Genomic DNA, 20338 nt, shown 5'->3' with positions numbered 1-20338 from the left:
CACACACACACACACACACACACACACACACACACACACACTCATATATTTGGGTGCCCTCAGTGTACTCCACCCTGCCTTTAAAGACTCCCAGAGGCAAATAGTCAATTGACAGTTTAGTGACTGTTGCACAAGCAATGGCAGGAAGATATTGGTGTGGTATGTGCACATTCTGACACACACGTACACACACACACACACACACACACACACACACACACACACACACACACACACACACACACACACACCTACACCTACCTGTGAAGAAGTGTGTGTTTTAGAGCATGCTGAAACAGATCACGCTTTCATGCTGAACCAGGCAGTGTGTGTGTGTGTGTGTGTGTGTGTGTGTGTGTGTGTGTGTGTGTGTGTGTGTGTGTGTGTGTGTGTGTGTGTGTGTGTGTGTGTGTGTGTGTGTGTGTGTGTGTGTGTACCTTTGCTCCCCAGTGGTGTTTACCTCCTCTCTCTCTCTCCACTGCTGCTTGTGCTCCTCTCTGCCACGTCAAATGACTGCCTGGGTGCTTGGCTCGCTCCTCGGGGAGTCTCGCGGCCGAACAGCCTGACTGACTGTGGTCACTCCGCTCTGCTGGGTCTGTGGAGTTAGAAACAACTGGCTCAAACCTTCCTACGTGCTCACTGCTTGGCTTCTTCTTTTTTTTCTTTTTTTTTTGGCCGGGTCCGACTGTTTACTGGAGCTCTACTTGCAGTTTGGGAGATCAAGGGATGAGTTCAGGTCTGTGGAGGCAGTCAGACTGAGGAGTCCTGCTCACCTGACAGTTGTGGAGATATTAGAGGAGCAGCTGCTGGAGCTGCGCTGGAGCTACAGTACCAGAACCTAAACTCTGTTTCTGGTGTTGTTTTTAATCCATCCAGCTGACAAATGAGTGGATTTCTCTATAGAGGAAGGTAAGGCTTTTTACATGATAACAAATCCTGTGATGAGTCATGGAGGGTCGCTTCATTGTGTGGTGTGAGGACTGTGGTTGCATGTGTGAGGGTGCGTTCATGAATGTAATGTGAAAAGAGGAGGAGAAAAAAAAAGCCTCGCCTCTGCAGTGAATGCAAAGGGAATAAAAAAAGTCAAAAAAGAAGCTCACATTGAAAAGAAGACCTTGTGCCGGTGTTACATAAGTACACATGAGGTCTCTCCACTCGCCCACAGCTGGTGCTCCTGCATGAGAGGCTGAGGCTTATTGGCTGAGCTGAATTATCTCTGGAGGACGACTGTCATTTTCAACCTCTTCCAGCCTGCCAGACACAACAGAGGGTCTATAATTATACGTTCATTCCTGATGTCAAAGCTGCACAACCGTGTTTAAGATTGAGTTCAAGATCCTAAAAAGTTTTTCCAACAAATAATATCAGTCTGAGATGTGGAGAAAAGTATGGCTTCTTTTACATAGCAACTTTTCACCTGGTATGTAGACTCAACTGCAAGGAACGATAGGTAGGAAGGAAGGAAGGTAGGTAGGTAGAAAGGAAAGAAGGTGGGAAGGAAGGAAGGAAGGTAGGTAGGTAGGTAGGTAGGACAGAAGGTAGGAAGGTTCCTCCCTCCTACATTCATTCCTTTTTTCCTCTGTCCTTCCTTTCTTCCTTTGTCCTTCCTTCCTTTCCTTCCTTCTTTCCTTTCCTTTCCTCCCTCCTACTTTCCTTCCTTCCTTCCTTCTCTCCTCCGTTCTTCCTTTCTTCCTTCCTCCTTTCCTTCCTTCTTCCTCCCTTCCTTTCCTTCGTTCCTCCCTCCTTTTCTTCCTTCTTCCTCCCTTCCTCCCTCCCTTCCCTCCTTCCTTCCTCCCTCCTTTCCTTCCTTCCTCCCTCCTTTCCTTCCTTGACTCAAGGACAACAGGAGGGTTAATATTACAAACACTGATACTTCCTCTCAAGCAGGTGCAGATCAGTGTGTGCATGTCGACGACAGCGAGCCAAATGTGGGTTTTGTCACAACCAATATTTATGTCCTTATGAGCTCAGTTCTAGCATTTAAAAAGGTTATAATCTGGCTTCTTATAATAAGATATAAGTGTTAATGCAGACTCTGTGCTATAGCAGAGCTTTAACTGTTACAGAGGACGTGAGGTGATGTGAGGACACAAAAGGACCCAAAACCTCGCTTGTTCTTTCTGGCAGAAGTTAAAATATATATTCACAGTCTTTGTTTTAGAAGCAGAGAACATTAACAGTGTGGTGTTTTTACCTCATTAATGACTCAAAGTGGAACAAGATAGAGTGAACTTTTCACCTGGTATGTAGAGTCAACTTCAAGGAAGGAAGGAAGGAAGGAAGGAAAGAAAGATGGTAGGTAGGAAGGAAAGATGGTAGGTAGGAAAGAAAGAAGGTAGGTAGGAAGGAAAGATGGTAGGTAGGAAAGAAAGAAGGTAGGTAGGAAGGAAAGATGGAAGGAAAGAAGGTAGGTAGGAAAGAAGGAAGGAAGGAAAGTAGGAAAGAAGAAGGTAGATATGTAGGAAGGAAGGATAGAGGGGTAGGAAGGAAGGTAGGAAAGTAGGAAAGAAGGAAGGTAGGAAAGTAGGAAAGAAGGAAGGTAGGAAGAAAGGACAGAAGGTAGGATACGAAGGTAGGAACATAGATAGATAGATAGATAGATAGATAGATGGATAGACAACACTGGACAGAAGTCACTAATGAGGGATGTTCTTCATATTTTAGGATGATCCTCAACTAAGTGAACCAATGATAGAACCTTTTTAGTCTTTTCTGATGTCTGAATATAATGTTTTAGTATCACATTTATATTACTTAAGGTGCAAATCACCTCACTTTCTGCTAAAGAGAGCACATTCTCAGCGTTAATTACATCAGTGGAAGTGATATTAGTGAGTAAGCAGATGACTGAGTGAGTGTTGGTTGAGGTTCGATGACGAGTCGCGACACACGAGAGCACAAATGTTGTTTCTCTCACTTTAAACAACAACTGGAACCTGTTGTTGTTGTTGGTGTGCTGGTGGTCTGAAAGCTCCGCAGCTGTTTACTGAACCTTACTGTCTGTCTACTCAGCTTCATTTACACTCAGCTGTCATCACACACACACACACACACACAAACACACACATGCTCACCGAGGTGTAAAACAACTTGAATGCACTGGTTCCTCCTCCTTCTCTCTTTCTTTCCTCCATCCTACCTTTCTTCCTTCCTTCTTTCCTCGGTCCTTCCTTTCTTCCTTTCCTTCCTCCCTTCCTTCTTTCCTCCACACTTCCTTCCTCCTTTCCTTCCTTCCTTTCCTCCTCCCTCCTTCTCTCTTTCTTTCCTCCCTCCTACCTTCCTTCCTCCCTCCTTTCCTTCCTCGCTCCTTCCTCCCTTCCTTCTTTCTTCCTTTCCTTTCCTTCCTCCCTTCCTTCTTTCCTCCGTCCCTCCTTTCCTTCCTTTTTTCCTCCCTCCTTCCTCCTTTCCTTCGTTCTTCCTCCTGTCCACCCTTCCTTCCTCCTGCCCTCCCTTCCCTCCTTCCTTCCTCCCTCCTTTCCTTCCTAGGTAGGAAGGACAGAAGGTAGGAAGGAAGGTAGGAAGGTAGGACGGTAGGATAGAAGGAAGCTAGGAAGGTAGGATAGAAGGAAGGTAGGGAGGACAGAAGGTAGGAAGGTAGGTGTGAAGGAAGGTAGGAAGGTAGGATAGAAGGAAGGTAGGTATCATTTAGCACACACACACACACACACACACACACACACACACACACACACACACACACACACACACACACACACGCTCACACACACACACACACACACACACACACACCGAGGTGTAAAACAACTTGTCTCCACTGGTTCCTCTTAAAGCTTTTGATACCTGTGTTATCCAGAGAGGATGAACTGAGCTCATTACAGTCTCACCCTGATGTGAAGCTCCTCTCGTCTGCTTGATCTCCACTTTTAGTGAATAAAAGACGCTTTTACAGCCGAGGCGCTCGACTTAATCTCTCTCATTGATTATTCATGAAAGGCTCAGAGGAATGGCTGCTAATAGGGAGGAAATCCAGCTCACAATCCTGTTTATTGACTATGTTTAGGTAGCGATGAATCTCACAGGACTAAACACACTTTTCTTTTCCTCTTAGAAGTCTAGAAAATAAAGCTTCACAATATCAGCTGATTAGATCTTTTAATTAAGTTACTAAGAATAAAAGTGACTGTATTAACCCTCCTGTCGTCCTCCCGGGTCAAATTGACCACATCTCTTTTGACTGTTCCTACTTTCCTTCCTTCCTTCCTTCTTTCCTTCCTTCCTTCCTCCTTCTTTCCTTCCTTCCTTCATCCTTCTTTCTTTAATTTTTCCTTTGTTCTTCTCCTCCTTCCCTCTTTCTTTGCTCACTCCTCCTTCCATACTTCTTTCCTCCCTCCCTCCCTCCCGTCCTTCCTTCCTTCTTTCCTTCCTTCCTTCCTTCCTTCCTTCCTTCCTTCCTTCCTCCCTTCCTTCTTACTCCTTTCCTTCTTTCATCCTTCTTTCCTCCCTTCATTCCTTCTTTCCTTCCTCATTCCTCCCCCTTCCTCCTCCCTTCCTCCTTTCTTACCTTCCATCCTTCCTTCCTTCCTCTCCCTTCCTCCTCCCTTACTCTTTTCTTTCCGCCCTCCCTTCTTACTCCTTTCCTTCTTTACTCCTTTCCTTCCTTCCTTCCTTCCTCCTCCCTTACTCTTTTCCTTCCGCCCTCCCTCCTTACTCCTTTCCTTCTTTACTCCCTTTCTTTCTTCCTTCCTTCCTCCTCCCTTACTCTTTTCCTTCCGCCCTCCCTCCTTACTCCTTTCCTTCTTTACTCCCTTTCTTCCTCCCTTCCTTCCTCCTCCCTTCCTCCTGTCCTTCCTTGACATGAGGACAACAGGAGCGTTCAGTAAAGAAGCTCTCAGATTAAACATCCCTGAGGCTTTTCCTTGCTGGTGGAAGGATTTCATGGATTCTTCCACTCTGTCTTTTGTTTACTGTTCCTCGGCTGGTGAGTGATGGCTGTGTGACTCCAAGCATGCGCTGACTCAGTTTCCACCAGCAGTGTGTGAGTGTGCCTGCTGTCTCTGACACGTCCGTGTGGAAGTGGAAGCTCCCCCCTCCCCCCCCCCCCCCCCTCCTCCCACCTTTCAGCTCTGCTCATCACACACTATTTTTGACCCTGTGGGCTGCTGAGAGTTCACCACCTTTTTTCTTTGAGACACTCATGACGCAAGCAGAGCTCCAGCAGGCAGGCAGCAGCAGGAAATAGGTGGAAAATAACAGCGCTCACCTGGGAGAAGTGGATTAAAATGACGGGATAAGGATCAGTGTGTGGCTGCTGGTGGAGACACGCGGGACTGTGTTGAGTCTGGAGGAATTTAGCTGATGGTTGTCTCTTTCTTTCAGGCACTGTAGTGCAGAGAAACGACCGAGGCCGAAGAGCATCGGACCTATGATGGGTGAGTTCATCTTTAAATATCATAAACACTCTGAGGGTTAGTGTGTTGTTTATGTAGCAGACTCTACTGACATGTTTCTGCAGTATTAACCTGCTCTGATACCAGTGTTCAGGAGACTTAAACTACATGTAGTTGCTGTTAGTTAAACTACATTCATATTTTGTGCTGCTTCAAGTATTTCAACTACTTTTTGGGTCATTTTTTGTAGTTTAACTCAATTTACAAACTACAATTCTGGCCAATAACATGAAATATGTTTTATTAAAAGACCTATATAATATAAATGTTATTTTACCAGACTTGTAGATGAAGAAAAACAAAGGTTAAAGGTGCATAAATATGAAATTAAATGGGAGACATTGGTCATTCATTGGATAAAGCAGCCAATCAGACACATTTAACCCTCCTGTTGTCCTCGAGTCAAGGAAAGAAGGGAGGAAGAAGGAAGGAAAGGAGGGAGGAAGGAAGGATAGAAGGGAGGAAGGAAGGATAGAAGGGAGGAAGAAAGAAGGAAAGAAATGGAGGAAGAAGGAAGGAAAGGAGAGAGGAAGGAAGGATAGAAGGGAGGAAGGAAGGATAGAAGGGAGGAAGAAAGAAGGAAAGAAAGGGAGGAAGGAGGAAGGAAAGAAAGGAGGAAGGTAGAAGGGAGGAAGGAAAGGAAGGAAGGAAGGAAGGAAGGAAGGAAGGAAGGAAGGAAGGAAGAAAAGAAAGGGAGGAAGGCGGAAGGAAGGAAAGGAGGGAGGAAGGAAGGAAGAAAAGGAAAGAAGGAAGGGAGGAAGGAAAGGAAGGAAAGAAGGAAGGAAGGAAGGAAGGAAGGAAGGAAAGGAGGGAGGAAGGAAGGATAGAAGGGAGGAAGAAAGAAGGAAAGAAAGGGAGGAAGGAAGGAAGGAAGGAAGGAAAGGAGGGAGGAAGGAAGGATAGAAGGGAGGAAGGAAGGATAGAAGGGAGGAAGAAAGAAGGAAAGAAAGGGAGGAAGGAAATAAAGGAGGGAGGAAGGAAGGAAGAAAAGGAAAGAAGGAAGGAAGGAAGGTAGAAGGGAGGGAGGGAGAGAATTTGTCCAGCGATCTAGAATATGTTCCTCTATCTTTTTTACTACATTTTTTGTTGACTGATTTACATTTCTGATTTACTAGTGGGTATCTGGGTAGGATTTTCATGTTCTCTTTATATTACCCAACATGTGAACCTACAGTATGGTGACCAGCTTTTTTTGAGAGACATATTTCTGCTGGCATGTGAATTCTTTATAGGCTATTATATTTAGTTTCATATAAACCACATGTTGATTTATTTAACGCTGAGTTAAATCAGTATAATGAGTATAAGTCAACCAGCTCTTTGCCCCATCTGCCAACTTAACTACCATCATGGGGTCAAGAGCCTTCAGTCGATCTGCACTTTATAGTCACATTCATATTTATTTATTTATCTTTGCACTAAATGTTACCTGATTTATATTGTTTGATGTACTGTTGTCGTGTTTTATGTGCCTTGTAAGGTGTCCTTGAGTGCTCTGAAAGGCGCCTTTAAATAAAATGCATTATTATTATTATTATAAGTAGTTGCTAAAGCTACTTTATTTTGGCTGTAGTTTTACAAACAACATTTCTCTAGAGGTAGAAATGTAGTTTGTTCAAACTACTGCCAGGCTGAACTACATGTAGTTGCAAAGTAGCTTCCCCAACACTGTCTGATACCTGCTTGTTCCTGTGTTGACTGTTTATGGGAGTTACAGTCTGTTGCAACCATGAATGACTCTGTGTTGAGAAGTGTTGCTAACAGCCAACCCCTCCCTTTTTATAGGTGTGTGTGTGTTTTTGTACCGATTTCCTAATGAGGTCCGATGAGGGAGTTTTAAACAGTTTAGAGCAGATTTTAGCCTGTTTTTATATCTTGGGTGTTTGACTCTAACAGACTGGTAATTGTCTCATAATGTCCTGGGATGTTTCCTTAAAAGAACCATGTAATGTGGCACTAATAGTACAGCAAATAGAGAATTTCTACATGCATTTCCCATAATAACAACCATAGAATTTCTTTCAAGAGAAGACTTGTAAAACGTATGATTCCTCACTGAGTACAGATGACAGCTGTGTTTATTAATGACAGTGAAAAGGAAGAAAATGTGTTTATATGAGACAGAACAGCTTTTATCTTAAAGGAACAGTTTTGGCTTTATACTTATTTTATTTCAGAGAGTCAAATATGAAGATCAGTCTCATGTCTGGATGTTAAGTTGGAGACAGGAAGTGGTTAGCCTAGCCTAGCCTAGCCTAGCCTAGCTTAGCTTAGCTTAGCTTAGCTTAGCTTAGCTTAGCATAAACTCAGTTACTTTCCATCTCTGCAAAAAATAACATACAGTATGAATAAGAGTCCTCACAAGTATAGTAATACACCATGTGAGTGTGTGTGTGTGTGTGTTTGCATGGTTGTATGAGTGTGTCATTCTTATCAGAGTTGTGTAATATTTTGTACCTTGACCAGCTGCAGGCTCTGGGTTGCAGCTCCCAGTCCTGCACCCAGAATACCTTCCAGCTTCCCAGTATAGAGCAGCTTGTAATGAGGTTTAATGAGCCGCAGTATCACATATACAGTATCAATAAGAGTCCTCACAAGTATAGTAACACAACATGCGAGTGTGTGAGCCCTTAGTAGTAGTAGTAGTTTATTCAAGTGTACTACGAGTATACTTATTTTATACTAAAATTTACTAAGTTTACTTTTTATATTCTATATTTTATATACTTAAGAATAGTATAGTGAAGTATACTTGGCTTATACTGAAAATTCTGAGACTAAATATATTAACCTTTGTGTCGTCCTCCCGGGTCAAATTGACCCTGTCTGTTTTGACTGTTCCTTCTGTCCTTCCTTCCTTCCTTCCTTCCTTCCTTCCTTCCTTCCTTCCTTCCTTCCTTCCTCCTCCCTTCCTTCCTTCCTTCCTTCCTTCCTCCCTCCTTTCCTTCTTTCTTTTTTCCTTCCTTCCTTTCTCCCTCCTTTCCTTCCTCCCTTCCATCCTTCCTCCCTCCTTTCCTTCTTTCATTTTTCCTTCCTTCCTTCCTCCCTCCTTTCCTTCCTCCCTTCCATCCTTCCTCCCTCCTTTCCTTCTTTCATTTTTCCTTCCTTCCTTCCTCCCTCCTTTCCTTCCTCCCTTCCATCCTTCCTTCTTCCTCCCTTCAGTCCTTCTTCCTCCCTTCCTTCCTCCTTTCCTTCCTTCTTCCTCCCTTCCATCCTTCCTTCCTCCCTCCCTTCAATCCTTACTACTTTTTGCTAAGGGAGTGTTTTGCATGGTTGATCCAGTGCGTCATTGATATCAGAGTTGTGCAATACGTTGTACTCTGACCACCAGCTGCAGGCTTTATTCTACCTTCACGATATAGAGCATCTTTTAATAATATTTAATGTGCCGCAATTTTAAAGAACTGTCAGAAATCTGTTCTCTGCCAAAAAAGCGGAGCTGATTATGTCTCTCGGGATCTTGGCCTTCCACTTGCATCCCGCCCCGGCTCCGCTGCGAACCTGATTGGCTCAGAAAGTTATAAAAGGAATAACTGTGTGTGTGTGTGTGTGTGTGTGTGTGTGTGTGTGTGTGTGTGTGTGTGTGTGTGTGTGTGTGTGTGTGTGTGTGTGTGTGTGTGTGTGTGTGTGTGTGTGTGGAGTTTTCTGGGAATGCTTCTGGCCTTTATAGAGAGGATAAGTTTGGCATTGAGATGTCTTAATGCGTATGGTACTGTTTCAGCTGGATGGGTATACACCATGTCCACTGTGTGTGTGTGTGTGTGTGTGTGTGTGTGTGTGTGTGTGTGTGTGTGTGTGTGTGTGTGTGTGTGTGTGTGTGTGTGTGTGTGGACATGGCTCATATACGTCCAGGTTTAATGGGGTAATAAAGAGGCGAGGGTTGATGAGGACGTCTTAGAGATGCTGCACAGAGAGACCTGATGATGATTCTCAGTAACAGTGGAAAAACATTTTTTTTATACCTCAAGTCAAACTGACCCCGTCTGTTTTGACTGTTCCTTCCTCCCTCCCTCCTTCTCTCTTTCTTTCCTTCCTTCTGTCCTTCCTTCCTCCCTTCCTTCTTTCCTTCCCTCCTTCCGTCTTACCTTCCTCCCTTCCTATCTCTTTCTTCCCTCCTTACCTTCCTTCTTCCTCCCTTCCTCCCTCCTTCCTTCCTTCCTTACTTCTTCCTCCCTTCCCTCCTTTCCTTCCTTCTTCCTCCATCCCTTCCTTCCATCCTTCCTTCCTCCCCCTTATCTCTTTCTTCCCTCCTTACCTTCCTTCTTCCTCCCTTCCTCCCTCCTTCCTTCCTTCCTTACTTCGTCCTCCCTTCCCTCCTTTCCTTCCTTCTTCCTCCATCCCTTCCTTCCATCCTTCCTTCCTCCCTCCTTTCCTTCCTTCCTCCCTCCTTCCATTCCTTCCTTCCTTCCCTTCCTTCTTCCTTTCCTTCCTTCTTCTTCCCTTCCTCCTTTCCTTCCTCCCTCCTTTCCTTCCTCCCTTCCTTCCTTCCTCCTTCCTTTCCTTCCTTTCCTTCCTTCTTCCTTCCTTCCTCCCCTCCATCCTTCCCTCCTCCCACATTTCCTTCCTTCATTCTTCCACCCTTCCATCCTTCCTTCCCCCCTCCTTTCCATCCTTCCTTCCTCCCTCCCTTCCGTCCTTCTTCCTTCCCTAACTCAAAGACAACAGGAGGGTTAAACTGTATTTTAAGCCTTTTTTTAACTTCTCCAACTCAAACTGAACATAATGTTTAGTCATCGTTCGGACTTCTGCTTTTTTCGTCCACGTTTGAAGAGTTCCTGGAAATAAATCTTGGCTCCGTGAAACAACAGTAATCACCGTTCTTCTTCTGCTTTCTGCATCCTAAGACATCATTTTCACTGAGGATATAAGACGACTTCTCCCCCGTCACATTTTCATGATCCTATATTTATCTTTGTCACAGTCCAGTTTTACTGTGCAGCTGCCAAAACTCACATAAGAGAAAATACAATAAGATAAAGCCTTAAATAACTTCCTTCCTCCCTCCCTCCTTCTTTCCTTCCCTCCATCCTTCCTTCCGTTCTTCCTTCCTTTCCTTCCTCCCTTCCTTCTCTCTTTCTTTCCTTCCCCCTACCTTCCTCCCTTCCTTCTTTCCTCTGTCCTTCTTTCCTTCCTTCCTCCCTTCCTATTTTCCTTTCTCCCTCCCTCCCTTCTACCCTCCTTCCTGCCTTATTTCCTCCGTCCTTCCTTCCTTTCCTTCCTCCCTTCCTTCTTTCCTTTCCTTTCCTCCCTTCATCCCTCCCTCCCTCCTTTCCTCCCTTCCTTTCCTTCCTTCCTCCCTCCTTTCCTTCCTCCTTCCTTCTTCCTCCCTTCCATCCTTCCTTCCTTCCTTGAGAAAATACAATAAGATAAAGCCTTAAATAACTTCCTTCCTCCCTCCCTCCTTCTTTCCTTCCCTCCCTCCTTCCTTCCGTTCTTCCTTCCTTTCCTTCCTCCCTTCCTTCTCTCTTTCTTTCCTTCCCCCTACCTTCCTCCCTTCCTTCTTTCCTCTGTCCTTCTTTCCTTCCTTCCTCCTTTCCTCTTTTCCTTTCTCCCTTTCTCCCTCCCTCCTACCCTCCTTCCTTCCTTATTTCCTCCGTCCTTCCTTCCTTTCCTTCCTTCTTTCCTTTCCTCCCTCCCTCCTTTCCTCCCTTCCTTTCCTTCCTTCCTTCCTCCCTCCTTTCCTTCCTCCTTCCTTCTTCCTCCTTTCCTTCCTTCCTTCATTCCTTCCTCGAGAAAATACAATAAGATAAAGCCTTAAATAACTTCCTTCCTCCCTCCCTCCTTCTTTCCTTCCCTCCCTCCTTCCTTCCTTCTTTCTTTCTTTCCTTCCCCCTACCTTCCTCCCTTCCTTCTTTCCTCTGTCCTTCTTTCCTTCCTTCCTCCCTTCCTCTTTTCCTTTCTCCCTCCCTCCCTCCTACCCTCCTTCCTTCCTTATTTCCTCCGTCCTTCCTTCCTTTCCTTCCTCCCTCCCTCCTTCTTTCCTTCCCTCCCTCCTTCCTTCCGTTCTTCCTTCCTTTCCTTCCTCCCTTCCTTCTCTCTCTCTTTCCTTCCCCCTACCTTCCTCCCTTCCTTCTTTCCTCTGTCCTTCTTTCCTTCCTTCCTCCCTTCCTCTTTTCCTTTCTCCCTCCCTTCTACCCTCCTTCCTTCCTTATTTCCTCCGTCCCTCCGTCCTTCCTTCCTTTCCTTCCTCCCTTCCTTCTTTCCTTTCCTCCCTTCCTCCCTCCCTCATTTCCTCCCTTCCTTTCCTTCCTTCCTCCCTCCTTTCCTTCCTCCTTCCTCCTTCCTCTCTTCCATCCTTCCTTCCTTCCTCGAGAAAATACAATAAGACAAATCCTTAAATAACTGTGTTTTTAGTGAAGATGTGAGATTTAAGTATCAGTTTTCTTTTATTTTAAGCAGATGAAGGCATGAATAACTCCACAACTGGCATAGCTTTTCTTTTTATTGGAAAAGCAGAAGCACTTTTCATCATAATGTGTTATTTTCTGGGTTGATAAATGCAGTTTTTCTGTTATTTATTTACTTTTAAACCTCAATCCGTCATACTTTATTGGCCATGAGAGGTTTAAAAATGGGAGAAATGTGAAGGAGTCAGCGGTTAGAAAGCAAAACATCTCACCAGAAGATGTTTCAGAGGCCAAAACTGGAAAACTGGAAAACTGGAATACAACACACACACAGCCGAAAGAAATGTTAAAGATTAAAGAACGATTAAGAACATTAATAGTCACCATGGCAGCAGTGGTTTGGCTCAGTGGACGCTGTTTTATAGCCTCACACAGACCTGAAGGTTCTGTTGGTAAATCACATGTTTATGTTCATGTAAATGTAAAGATTGTTTATCTGTTCCAAATGCAGCTGCTTCACCTATCAAACAGCGTATAGATATTATATAGTCTTTCCTGCTTTAAGCTTTTTAATGATATCTGAAATGTACCTGGTGAGTAAAATACAGTGAAAACAAGCCTCCACGTGTCGTCCTCCTGGGTCAAATTCCCCCCGTCTGTTTTGACTGTTCCTTCTTTCTTTCCTTCCTTCCTTCCGCCTGTCCTTCCTCCCTCCCTCCCTCCCTCCCTCCTTCTCTCTTTCTTTCCTTCCTCTCTCTTTCCTCCCTTCCTTATTTTCTTCCTCCATCGCCCTTTCTTCCTTCCTTCTGTCTTTCCTTCCTCCCTCCCTCCTTCTTTCCTTCCCTCCTTCCTTTCCTTCCTCTTTTCCTTTCTCCCTCCCTCCCTCCTTCCTTCTTTCCTCCCTCCCTCCTACGTTCCTTCCTTCCTTATTTCCTCCGTCCTTCCTTCCTTCCTTTCCTCCGTCATTCCTTCCTTCCTTCCTTCCTTCCTTCCTTCCTTCCTTCCTTCCTTCCTTCCTTCCTTCCTTCCTTTCTTCCTTCCTTCCTTCCTTCCTTTCCTCCGTCATTCCTTCCTTCCTTCCTTCCTTCCTTCCTTCCTTCCCTCCTTTCCTTCCTTCCTTCCTTCTTCCTCCCTCCTTTCCTTCCTTCCTTCATTCCTTCCTTCCTTCCTTCCTTCCTTCTTTCCTTCCTTCTTCCTTCCTCCCTTCCTTTCTTCCTTCCTTCCTTCCTTCCTTCCTTCCTCCCTCCCTCCTTTCCTTCCTTCTTCATAAAATGAACTTCAAGTATACTACTCTTTGCTAAGGGCAGCCTCCAAATGTTCTTTAAAGGTTTTTTAAGCTCCTGCAGTAGAAAAAGATGCTCCCACTAATGACTAAACCTTCTTGTATTTATCTCTCACATCCTGTTTTAATTTGGTTTATTCTCCTTTTTGTTTCTTCTATCTGCAGATTTCTCATGTGAAGAGACAGATAAAGGTCCTCCGGTACAGATGCACAGCCTCCGAGAGTTCGAACAGGTACGAATCTGCTGTGTTTTGCACCTTGAGACTCGAGTTGGGCTCATGTGATAAAAGACTGTGGTGGTGCTGCTGTGAAGAGGAGAAGCTCTGTTATTGTGCTGCTGTGAAGAGGAGAAGCTCTGTTATTGTGCTGCTGTGAAGAGGAGAAGCTCTGTTATTGTGCTGCTGTATAATAACATCTGAGGTTTTGGGTGCATGCCGTGACGCTCTCTGTCGGAGGTGTCCGGGCTTGTCTCTTCTTCTTTGGTAATGACTGTGTAGGTGTGTTTGGGAAGATGATGTGGCAACTGAAGCTCTGCATGAGTCAAAGCCTGTTTCCCTCCACAGTCGCTGTCTGTCTCTTATGAATACTGTGATTTATATACATGTGTAGCTGTGGATGTTTCATAGCTCCTGATTCTGATCCAGCTCTTTTAAATACTGAGTTAATTGTCAATACTCAATATTTCCCACGTTATAAAGCTGCACTGAGCTCTCTATTAAAGTCTGGAAACAAGATTTTAGGAGGTTTTCTTACATTCTGCATTAAAACCCCTCCTGTTGTCTTCGAGTCAAGGAAGGAAGGGAGGAAGGAAGGAAGGATGGAAGGGAGGAAGAAAGGAAGGAAGGAAAGAAGGAAGGAAAGAAGGACAGAGGAAGAAAGGAAGGAAGGAAGGTAGGAGGGAGGGAGGAAAGGAGGGAGGGAGGAAGGAAGGAGGAAGGAAAGGAGGGAGGAAGGAAGGGAGGAAAAGAAGGAAGGACGGAGGAAAGAAGGAAGGTAAGAAGGAGGGAGGGAGAAAGGAAAAGAGGAAGGGAAGAAGGAATGAAAGAAGGACAGAGGAAAGAAGGAAGGGAGGAAGGTAGGGGGAGAAAAGAAAGAGAGAAGGCGGGATGGAGGAAAGAAGAAAGGAAGGAAGGAAAGAAGGAGGGAGGGAGGAAGGGAGGAAAGGAAGGAAGGTAAGAAGGAGGAGAAAGGAAAAGAGGAAGGGAGGAAAGAAGGACAGAGGAAAGAAGGAAGGGAGGAAGGTAGGGGTGAGGAAAGAAAGAGAGAAGGAGGGAGGGAGGAAAGAAGGAAAGAGATAGGAAGGAAAGAAAGAGAGAAGGAGGGAGGAAGGAAGGACAGACAGAAGGAAACAGTCAAAATCTAAGGGGTCAATTTGACCCGGGAGGACGACACAAAGGTTAAGAATCTCTAACCTGCATCACAGCTAAATAAACGAAGGAAGAAGATCAAAATATTCCACATTTCTGTCTCTGCAGCTTTTCGTTAGTTTCGGTGATCAAAGCAAACGCATCACACAAAGACACGATCACACGTAAAAAAAGGGAAAAAAGGGAGATTTATGAATAAATAAGTGGAACCCACATACTCAGATGTATTTTTAGAAGCTGGAATCAAGTATTCTGCATAGTTCACGGTGTGTCTGCTTGGTGAGGAGATGAGAGCGGCTCCTCTGGTTCTGGTTCTCTGCCAGAGTAATGGATTCTGGGAGCTCTGCCAGGTGCATTATGGGTCTGATATAACTCTGGAGGTGCTCGCTGCCATTACCCTCGTCCACCTTTTAGTGAAGGACGGAGAGCTGCTCAGAGTTTAGCTTGTATTAGAAACCAGTCTGACTTTTAAACAGGTGGTCAAATATTTAATTTATAGAAAGTAGAGAAAATATTTTAAAGGCTTTACTTCTTACCAAGCGGTGGATAAAGTATTCAGATAGTTTACTTAAGTAATAGAAGCAGAAACTCCTACTACAGTAAAAGTACTGCAGTATTATAGTGATGTAGTATGCAGTATTACTGTAAAAGTACTGCAGTATTATGAGTGATGTAGTATGCAGTATTACAGTAAAAGTACTGCAGTATTATGAGTGATGTAGTATGCAGTATTACAGTAAAAGTACTGCAGTATTATGAGTGATGTAGTATGCAGTATTACAGTAAAAGTACTGCAGTATTATGAGCGATGTAGTATGCAGTATTACAGTAAAAGTACTGCAGTATTATGAGTGATGTAGTATGCAGTATTACAGTAAAAGTACTGCAGTATTATGAGTGATGTAGTATGCAGTATTACAGTAAAGTACTGCAGTATTATGAGCGATGTAGTATGCAGTATTACAGTAAAAGTACTGCAGTATTATGAGCGATGTAGTATGCAGTATTACAGTAAAAGTACTGCAGTATTATAGTGATGTAGTATGCAGTATTACAGTAAAAGTACTGCAGTATTATAGTGATGTAGTATGCAGTATTACAGTAAAAGTACCTCCTTCTCTCTTTCTTTCCTTCCTTCCTCCTTCTTTCCTTCCTTCCTCCTTCCTTCCTTCCTTTCCTTCCTCCCTTCCTTCTTTCCTTCCTCCATCCACGTTCTTCCTTCCTTCTATCCTTCCTTCTTCCCTCCCTCCTTCTTTCCTTCCTTCCTTCCTTCCCTTCCTCCCTTCCTTCTGTCCTTCCTTCGTCCCTCCCTCCCTCCTTCTTTCCTTCCCTCCTTCCTTCCTTCCTTCCTTTCCTTCCTACCTCCATCTCTCTTTCTTTCCTCCCCCTACCTTCCTCCCTTCCCTCTTTCCTTTCCCCCCTTCCTTCCTTCCTTCCTTCCTTCTTTCCTTTCCTCCCTTCCTTCTTCCCTCCTTTCCTTCCTTCCTTCCCTCCTTCCTCCCTTCCTTCCTTCTTTCTCCCTCCCTTCCTTCCTTCCTCCCGTTTTACTGGAGCTCAGTTTCTATTCTGACATATTTTCTTTGTGTCACTAGAAACCAAATTGTTAAGTTTTTTTTCAATCTTACAATAACAACACATCCCTTCATGTTGTTATTACACAAAATGAACTTATCTCATTAAAGGAAAGCGTCTCAGCGTGTAACATGATAAGTTGCTAAGTTGTTATAAGAAGAAATGTTGATTTATTTCATTAAAATTAGAAAAAGTTCCAAAGAGACTGAGGAGACATTGAAGTCTACATAAAATAGGTGCTAGTGCTAAAAGTGAAAATGACTCCCACATGTGGAAACCTGCTGTTTGGATACTGAGCCAATATAACTATGCTGATGTTTAACATTTTGATGCATGAGAGCGCTTGATGGACAGATGTGATTTTAGCTTAATTATAAGACCATAATGGAAGAAAGGCTCCAACCTCAGTCATGCTGGGTTTACTTCTGCATAATATTCTTTAATATATACTGGATGTCAGCTTTAACCCTCATGTTGTCATTGAGGAAAGGAAGGAAGGGAGGAAATAACGAAGGAAGGAAGGTAGGAGGGAGGGAGGAAGGAAGGGAGGAAAGGAGGGAGGAAGGAAGGAAGGAAAGGAAAGGAAAGAAGGAAGGTAGGAAGGAAAGGAAGGAAGGACGGAGGAAATAAGGAAGGAAAGGAAGGAAGGGAGGAAGTAAGAAGGAAGGAAAGGAGGAAAGAAAGAAGAAGAAAGGAAGGAAAGAAGGGAGGAAGGAAGGGAAGGAAAAGAGGAAGGGAGGAAGGAAGGAAAGAAGGACAGAAGAAAGAGAGAAGGAGGGAGGAAAGGAAGAAAGGAAGGTAGGAGGGAGGGAGGGAGAAAGGAAAAGAGGAAAGAAGGAAGGGAGGAAGAAGGAAGGAAAGGAGGTAGGAAGGAAGGATGGAAGGGAGGAAGGAAGGAAGGTAGGAAGGAAAGAAGGTAGGAGGGAGTGAGAAACAAAAAGAGGAAGGGAGGAAGGAAGGAAAGAAGGACAGAGGAAAAAAGGAAGGCAATGGGGATGAAAGAAAGAGAGAAGGAGAGAGGAAAGGAAGAAAGGAAGGTAGGAGGGAGGGAGAAAGGAAAAGACGAACGAAGGAAGGAAAGAAGGAGGGAGGGAGAACGGAAGGACAGAAGGAAGGAATAAAGGGGGATGGAGGAAGGAAAGAAAGAAAGAAGGAGGGAGGGAGGAAGGACAGATGGAAGGAAGTAAGGAAAGACAACAGGAGGGTTAAGACGGTGTGAATGTGTCTTGAACTGGTCCAGATCCTCTAATAAAGCAACCAAAGCTTTGTAATATCAGACAGAAGAAGACGCATCTTTCCTCTGGAGCAGCGAGCAGAGGCAGAAAGCTGTGGGCTGCTCGGTTGGAGGCTGCATTACAGCGAGCAGCCATCTTTGCTTTGAAGTCTTCCCCCAGAGGGATGAAGGGATGAGTCATGCTATATGCAGACATGCAGTGCAGACTAGGAGGCAACCTAAACACTGGCTTGGTATGAAATGATGAAACTGCTGACGTTTGAATTACAGGTCAGTGTGTTGCAGAGTGTTTTTCTATGTTTTTAGACCAGTTATTATAAATCAGGCTTTCAGTCGTTACTCATTTCTTGGTGTCTGAATCAGTTTGAAATCCAATTTATAGACGTTTAAAGGATGAGTTCACAATTCTTAAAGACCGTGTAAAGCGAATTCAGACATTTTCTTCTAAACACATTAAATAGGTCATAAATGTATTTCTAAAAAAGGTGTAAAAAGCATTTCAACCATTTAGATTTGAATTGTGGAGCTAGGCTTCACAAACTGTGTTTCAAGATTTCTGTGTTCAGGATTTAATGGGCGGGTCTGAAAATCCCCGCCGTGTTACGTAATATAACGTAAACCTGCCCCTACTGCTGTAGAGGTATAAATACATTCAGCGCACACTACTACAGTCTACAGTTAGCCAGTTAACTAAGTTAGCCGCCAAGCTAGCCGCCGAGTTAGCCGCCGAGCTAGCAGCCGAGTTAGCCGCCGAGTTAGCTGCCAAGTTAGCAGCCGAGTTAGCCGCCAAGCTAGCAGCTGAGTTAGCCGCAGAGCTAGCCGCAGAGTTAGCAGCTGAGTTAGCAGCAGAAAGCTCTCAGACCTAGCGTCCATGTTTCTGGTAGAGGTGGTGACTTTGATTGACAGGTGACACTTTGTAGGGGGCGGGGCTCCAGCGGACTCGGCGGGCACTTCCACAGCGTTTGGGAGCAGAGAAATAGGCAGATTTTTACACAACTTTGAAGCAAAGGAAGAAAAAGGAGGAAGAAGAAAAAGAAAGAACAAGGAGGATGATGAAGATGGGAGAAGAAGAAGGAAAGAAAAGGGAGGAAGAAGATAAAGAGAGATGAAGAAAGAAGGAAAGAAAGAAAGAACAAGAAGGAGGAAGATGAGGAAAGAAGAAAGGACAGAAAGAAAAGAAAAAGGAGGAGGATGAAATTGAGCAAAGAAGAAAGAAGAAAAGGAAAGACAGAAAGAAAGAAAAGAAAGAAAGAAAGAAAGAAAGAAAGAAAGAAAGAAAGAAAGAAAGAGAGGAGAGTAAATGAGTGAAATCTTCATCTTCTATGTTTCAGCGTTACAGTGTTTTTAGTAGCAAAGTCTTTGTGTTACTATGGTTACACCACAGCTCAACAGGGAAACACTAAGAGGGAATCTGATGCTAAAAACACTGTAAACATGTCAGATATCACTTGATATAATAACTCAGACTGATGAAGCTCAATAGAAGCTGATCAGCTACTTTAAATGACTTTGTGTTTCATCACTGAACACTGGAAGCACATTCTTAGGAGATCTTTTAAGGTGGAATGGTTACAGACTGGAGAAACTATTTATTCCAGATGTTGTTTTTTAGTTTATATTTGAACAGGCTCTGCTTTGGTATTTTGACCTTTTTTTAAAAAAAAAATGCGGCTTCCTTTTTTCCCCCTCGACTGTTGTCGACTGTTTTTGGGTCAGCGTACAAAGAGCTTTGTGTGTTTGTGTCTCAGCAGTGAGAATATAGGAGCCACTGTTTCACATCCAGCTTTAGCTTCAAGACACAACATTAAGATTGATATATATATAAATATACAGGACTTATACATATTGGGTAGCAAAGGTTCCTTATATAGAGTCCAGATTATGATTTTAACACAGACTCATTGGACATTTTGAGCCTTTTTTCTTCTCAAGTCCAAATCAACAATTATATGTTTTTAGCTTCCAGTGGAAATAATTGCTAATTAAACCTTTTAAATAGCATTTTATTTGGGCTCATAATCAGTTGGCTGCTGCTCTTTTATGGGCTAGGAGAACATTTTATACAATATGATGAAAACAACATGTTTGAATGCAGATTTCTTTTGACGTAGCATATATAAAAATGTGAATCAGCTGCACAAAAATGTAAAAAATGATCCAGTTTATTTCCATGTGTGTAAACTGTGGGTCAAATTTAGGAAAAGTCCAGCTAAAAAGAAATGTGTATATGATGTTTTTACAGCTCTGATTGGAAAAATGGGTCAAATTTGACCCTCTGAGTGTTTTACGTCATAGACAATAGTACAGATTATGACATTAAATGCATTATATATATCTATATCTTGACTCTTTGGACATTTTGCACCTTTTTTCTTCTCCAATCCAAATCAATAATTGTATGTTTTTAGCCTCCAGTGGAAATAATTGCTAATTAGACCTTTTAAATAGCATTTTCTTTGGGTTCATATCCAGTTGGCTGCTGCTGTGGAGACGACGTGACATTTCAATCGTGTCTGGATTGGAAAACGTTGGGATGTTATTTCTAAATGTTTTCCTGTGAGAAAGTGCGTCACAGTGAGGAGCAGATGGAGCCAGTAAACTGTTAAATCACACAACGTCCCCAGTGGAAGATAAGACTTTATGACAATGTTAGGGTAAATGCTCCCTCCATCTGTCCTTCCTTCCTTCTTTCCTTCCTTCCTTCCTTCTTTCCTTCTGTCCTTCCTTCCCTCCATCTGTCCTTCCTTCCTCCCTTCCTTCCTTCCTTCTTTCCTTCCTTCCTTCCTTCCTTCTTTCCTTCTTTCCTTCCTTCTGTCCTTTCTTCCCTCCATCTGTCTGTCCTTCCTTCCTTCCTTCCTTCTTTCCTTCATTCCTTCCTTCTTTCCTTCTTTCCTTCCTTCTGTCCTTCCTTCCTTCCTTCTTTCCTTCCTTCCTTCTTTCCTTCTTTCCTTCCTTCTGTCCTTCCTTCCTTCCATCTGTCCTTCCTTCCTTCCTTCCTTCCTTCCTTCCTTCCTTCCTTCCTTCCTTCCTTCCTTCTTTCCTTCTGTCCTTCCTTCCCTCCATCTGTCCTTCCTTCCTCCCTTCCTTCCTTCCTTCTTTCCTTCCTTCCTTCCTTCCTTCTTTCCTTC

General features: G+C 43.8%; 1 protein-coding gene across 1 annotated transcript in view; it reads left to right on the top strand.

Moving 5' to 3' along the window:
• Positions 1-437: 437 nt before the first annotated feature.
• The window catches only part of LOC133985329 (myomegalin-like), a gene marked incomplete in the record, with an annotated part of 108642 nt that continues 88741 nt past the window's right edge, over positions 438-20338 (top strand). Inside the window, 3 exon segments of the mRNA XM_062424940.1 lie at positions 438-909; positions 5338-5390; positions 13203-13270. Coding sequence (XP_062280924.1) covers positions 884-909; positions 5338-5390; positions 13203-13270 — 147 coding nt within the window.

Source organism: Scomber scombrus, chromosome 8, assembly GCF_963691925.1.
Source record: "Scomber scombrus chromosome 8, fScoSco1.1, whole genome shotgun sequence".
Taxonomy (NCBI): domain Eukaryota; kingdom Metazoa; phylum Chordata; class Actinopteri; order Scombriformes; family Scombridae; genus Scomber; species Scomber scombrus.
Note: the sequence above shows the minus strand (reverse complement) of the source record. Positions and strands in the feature narration are given on the sequence as shown.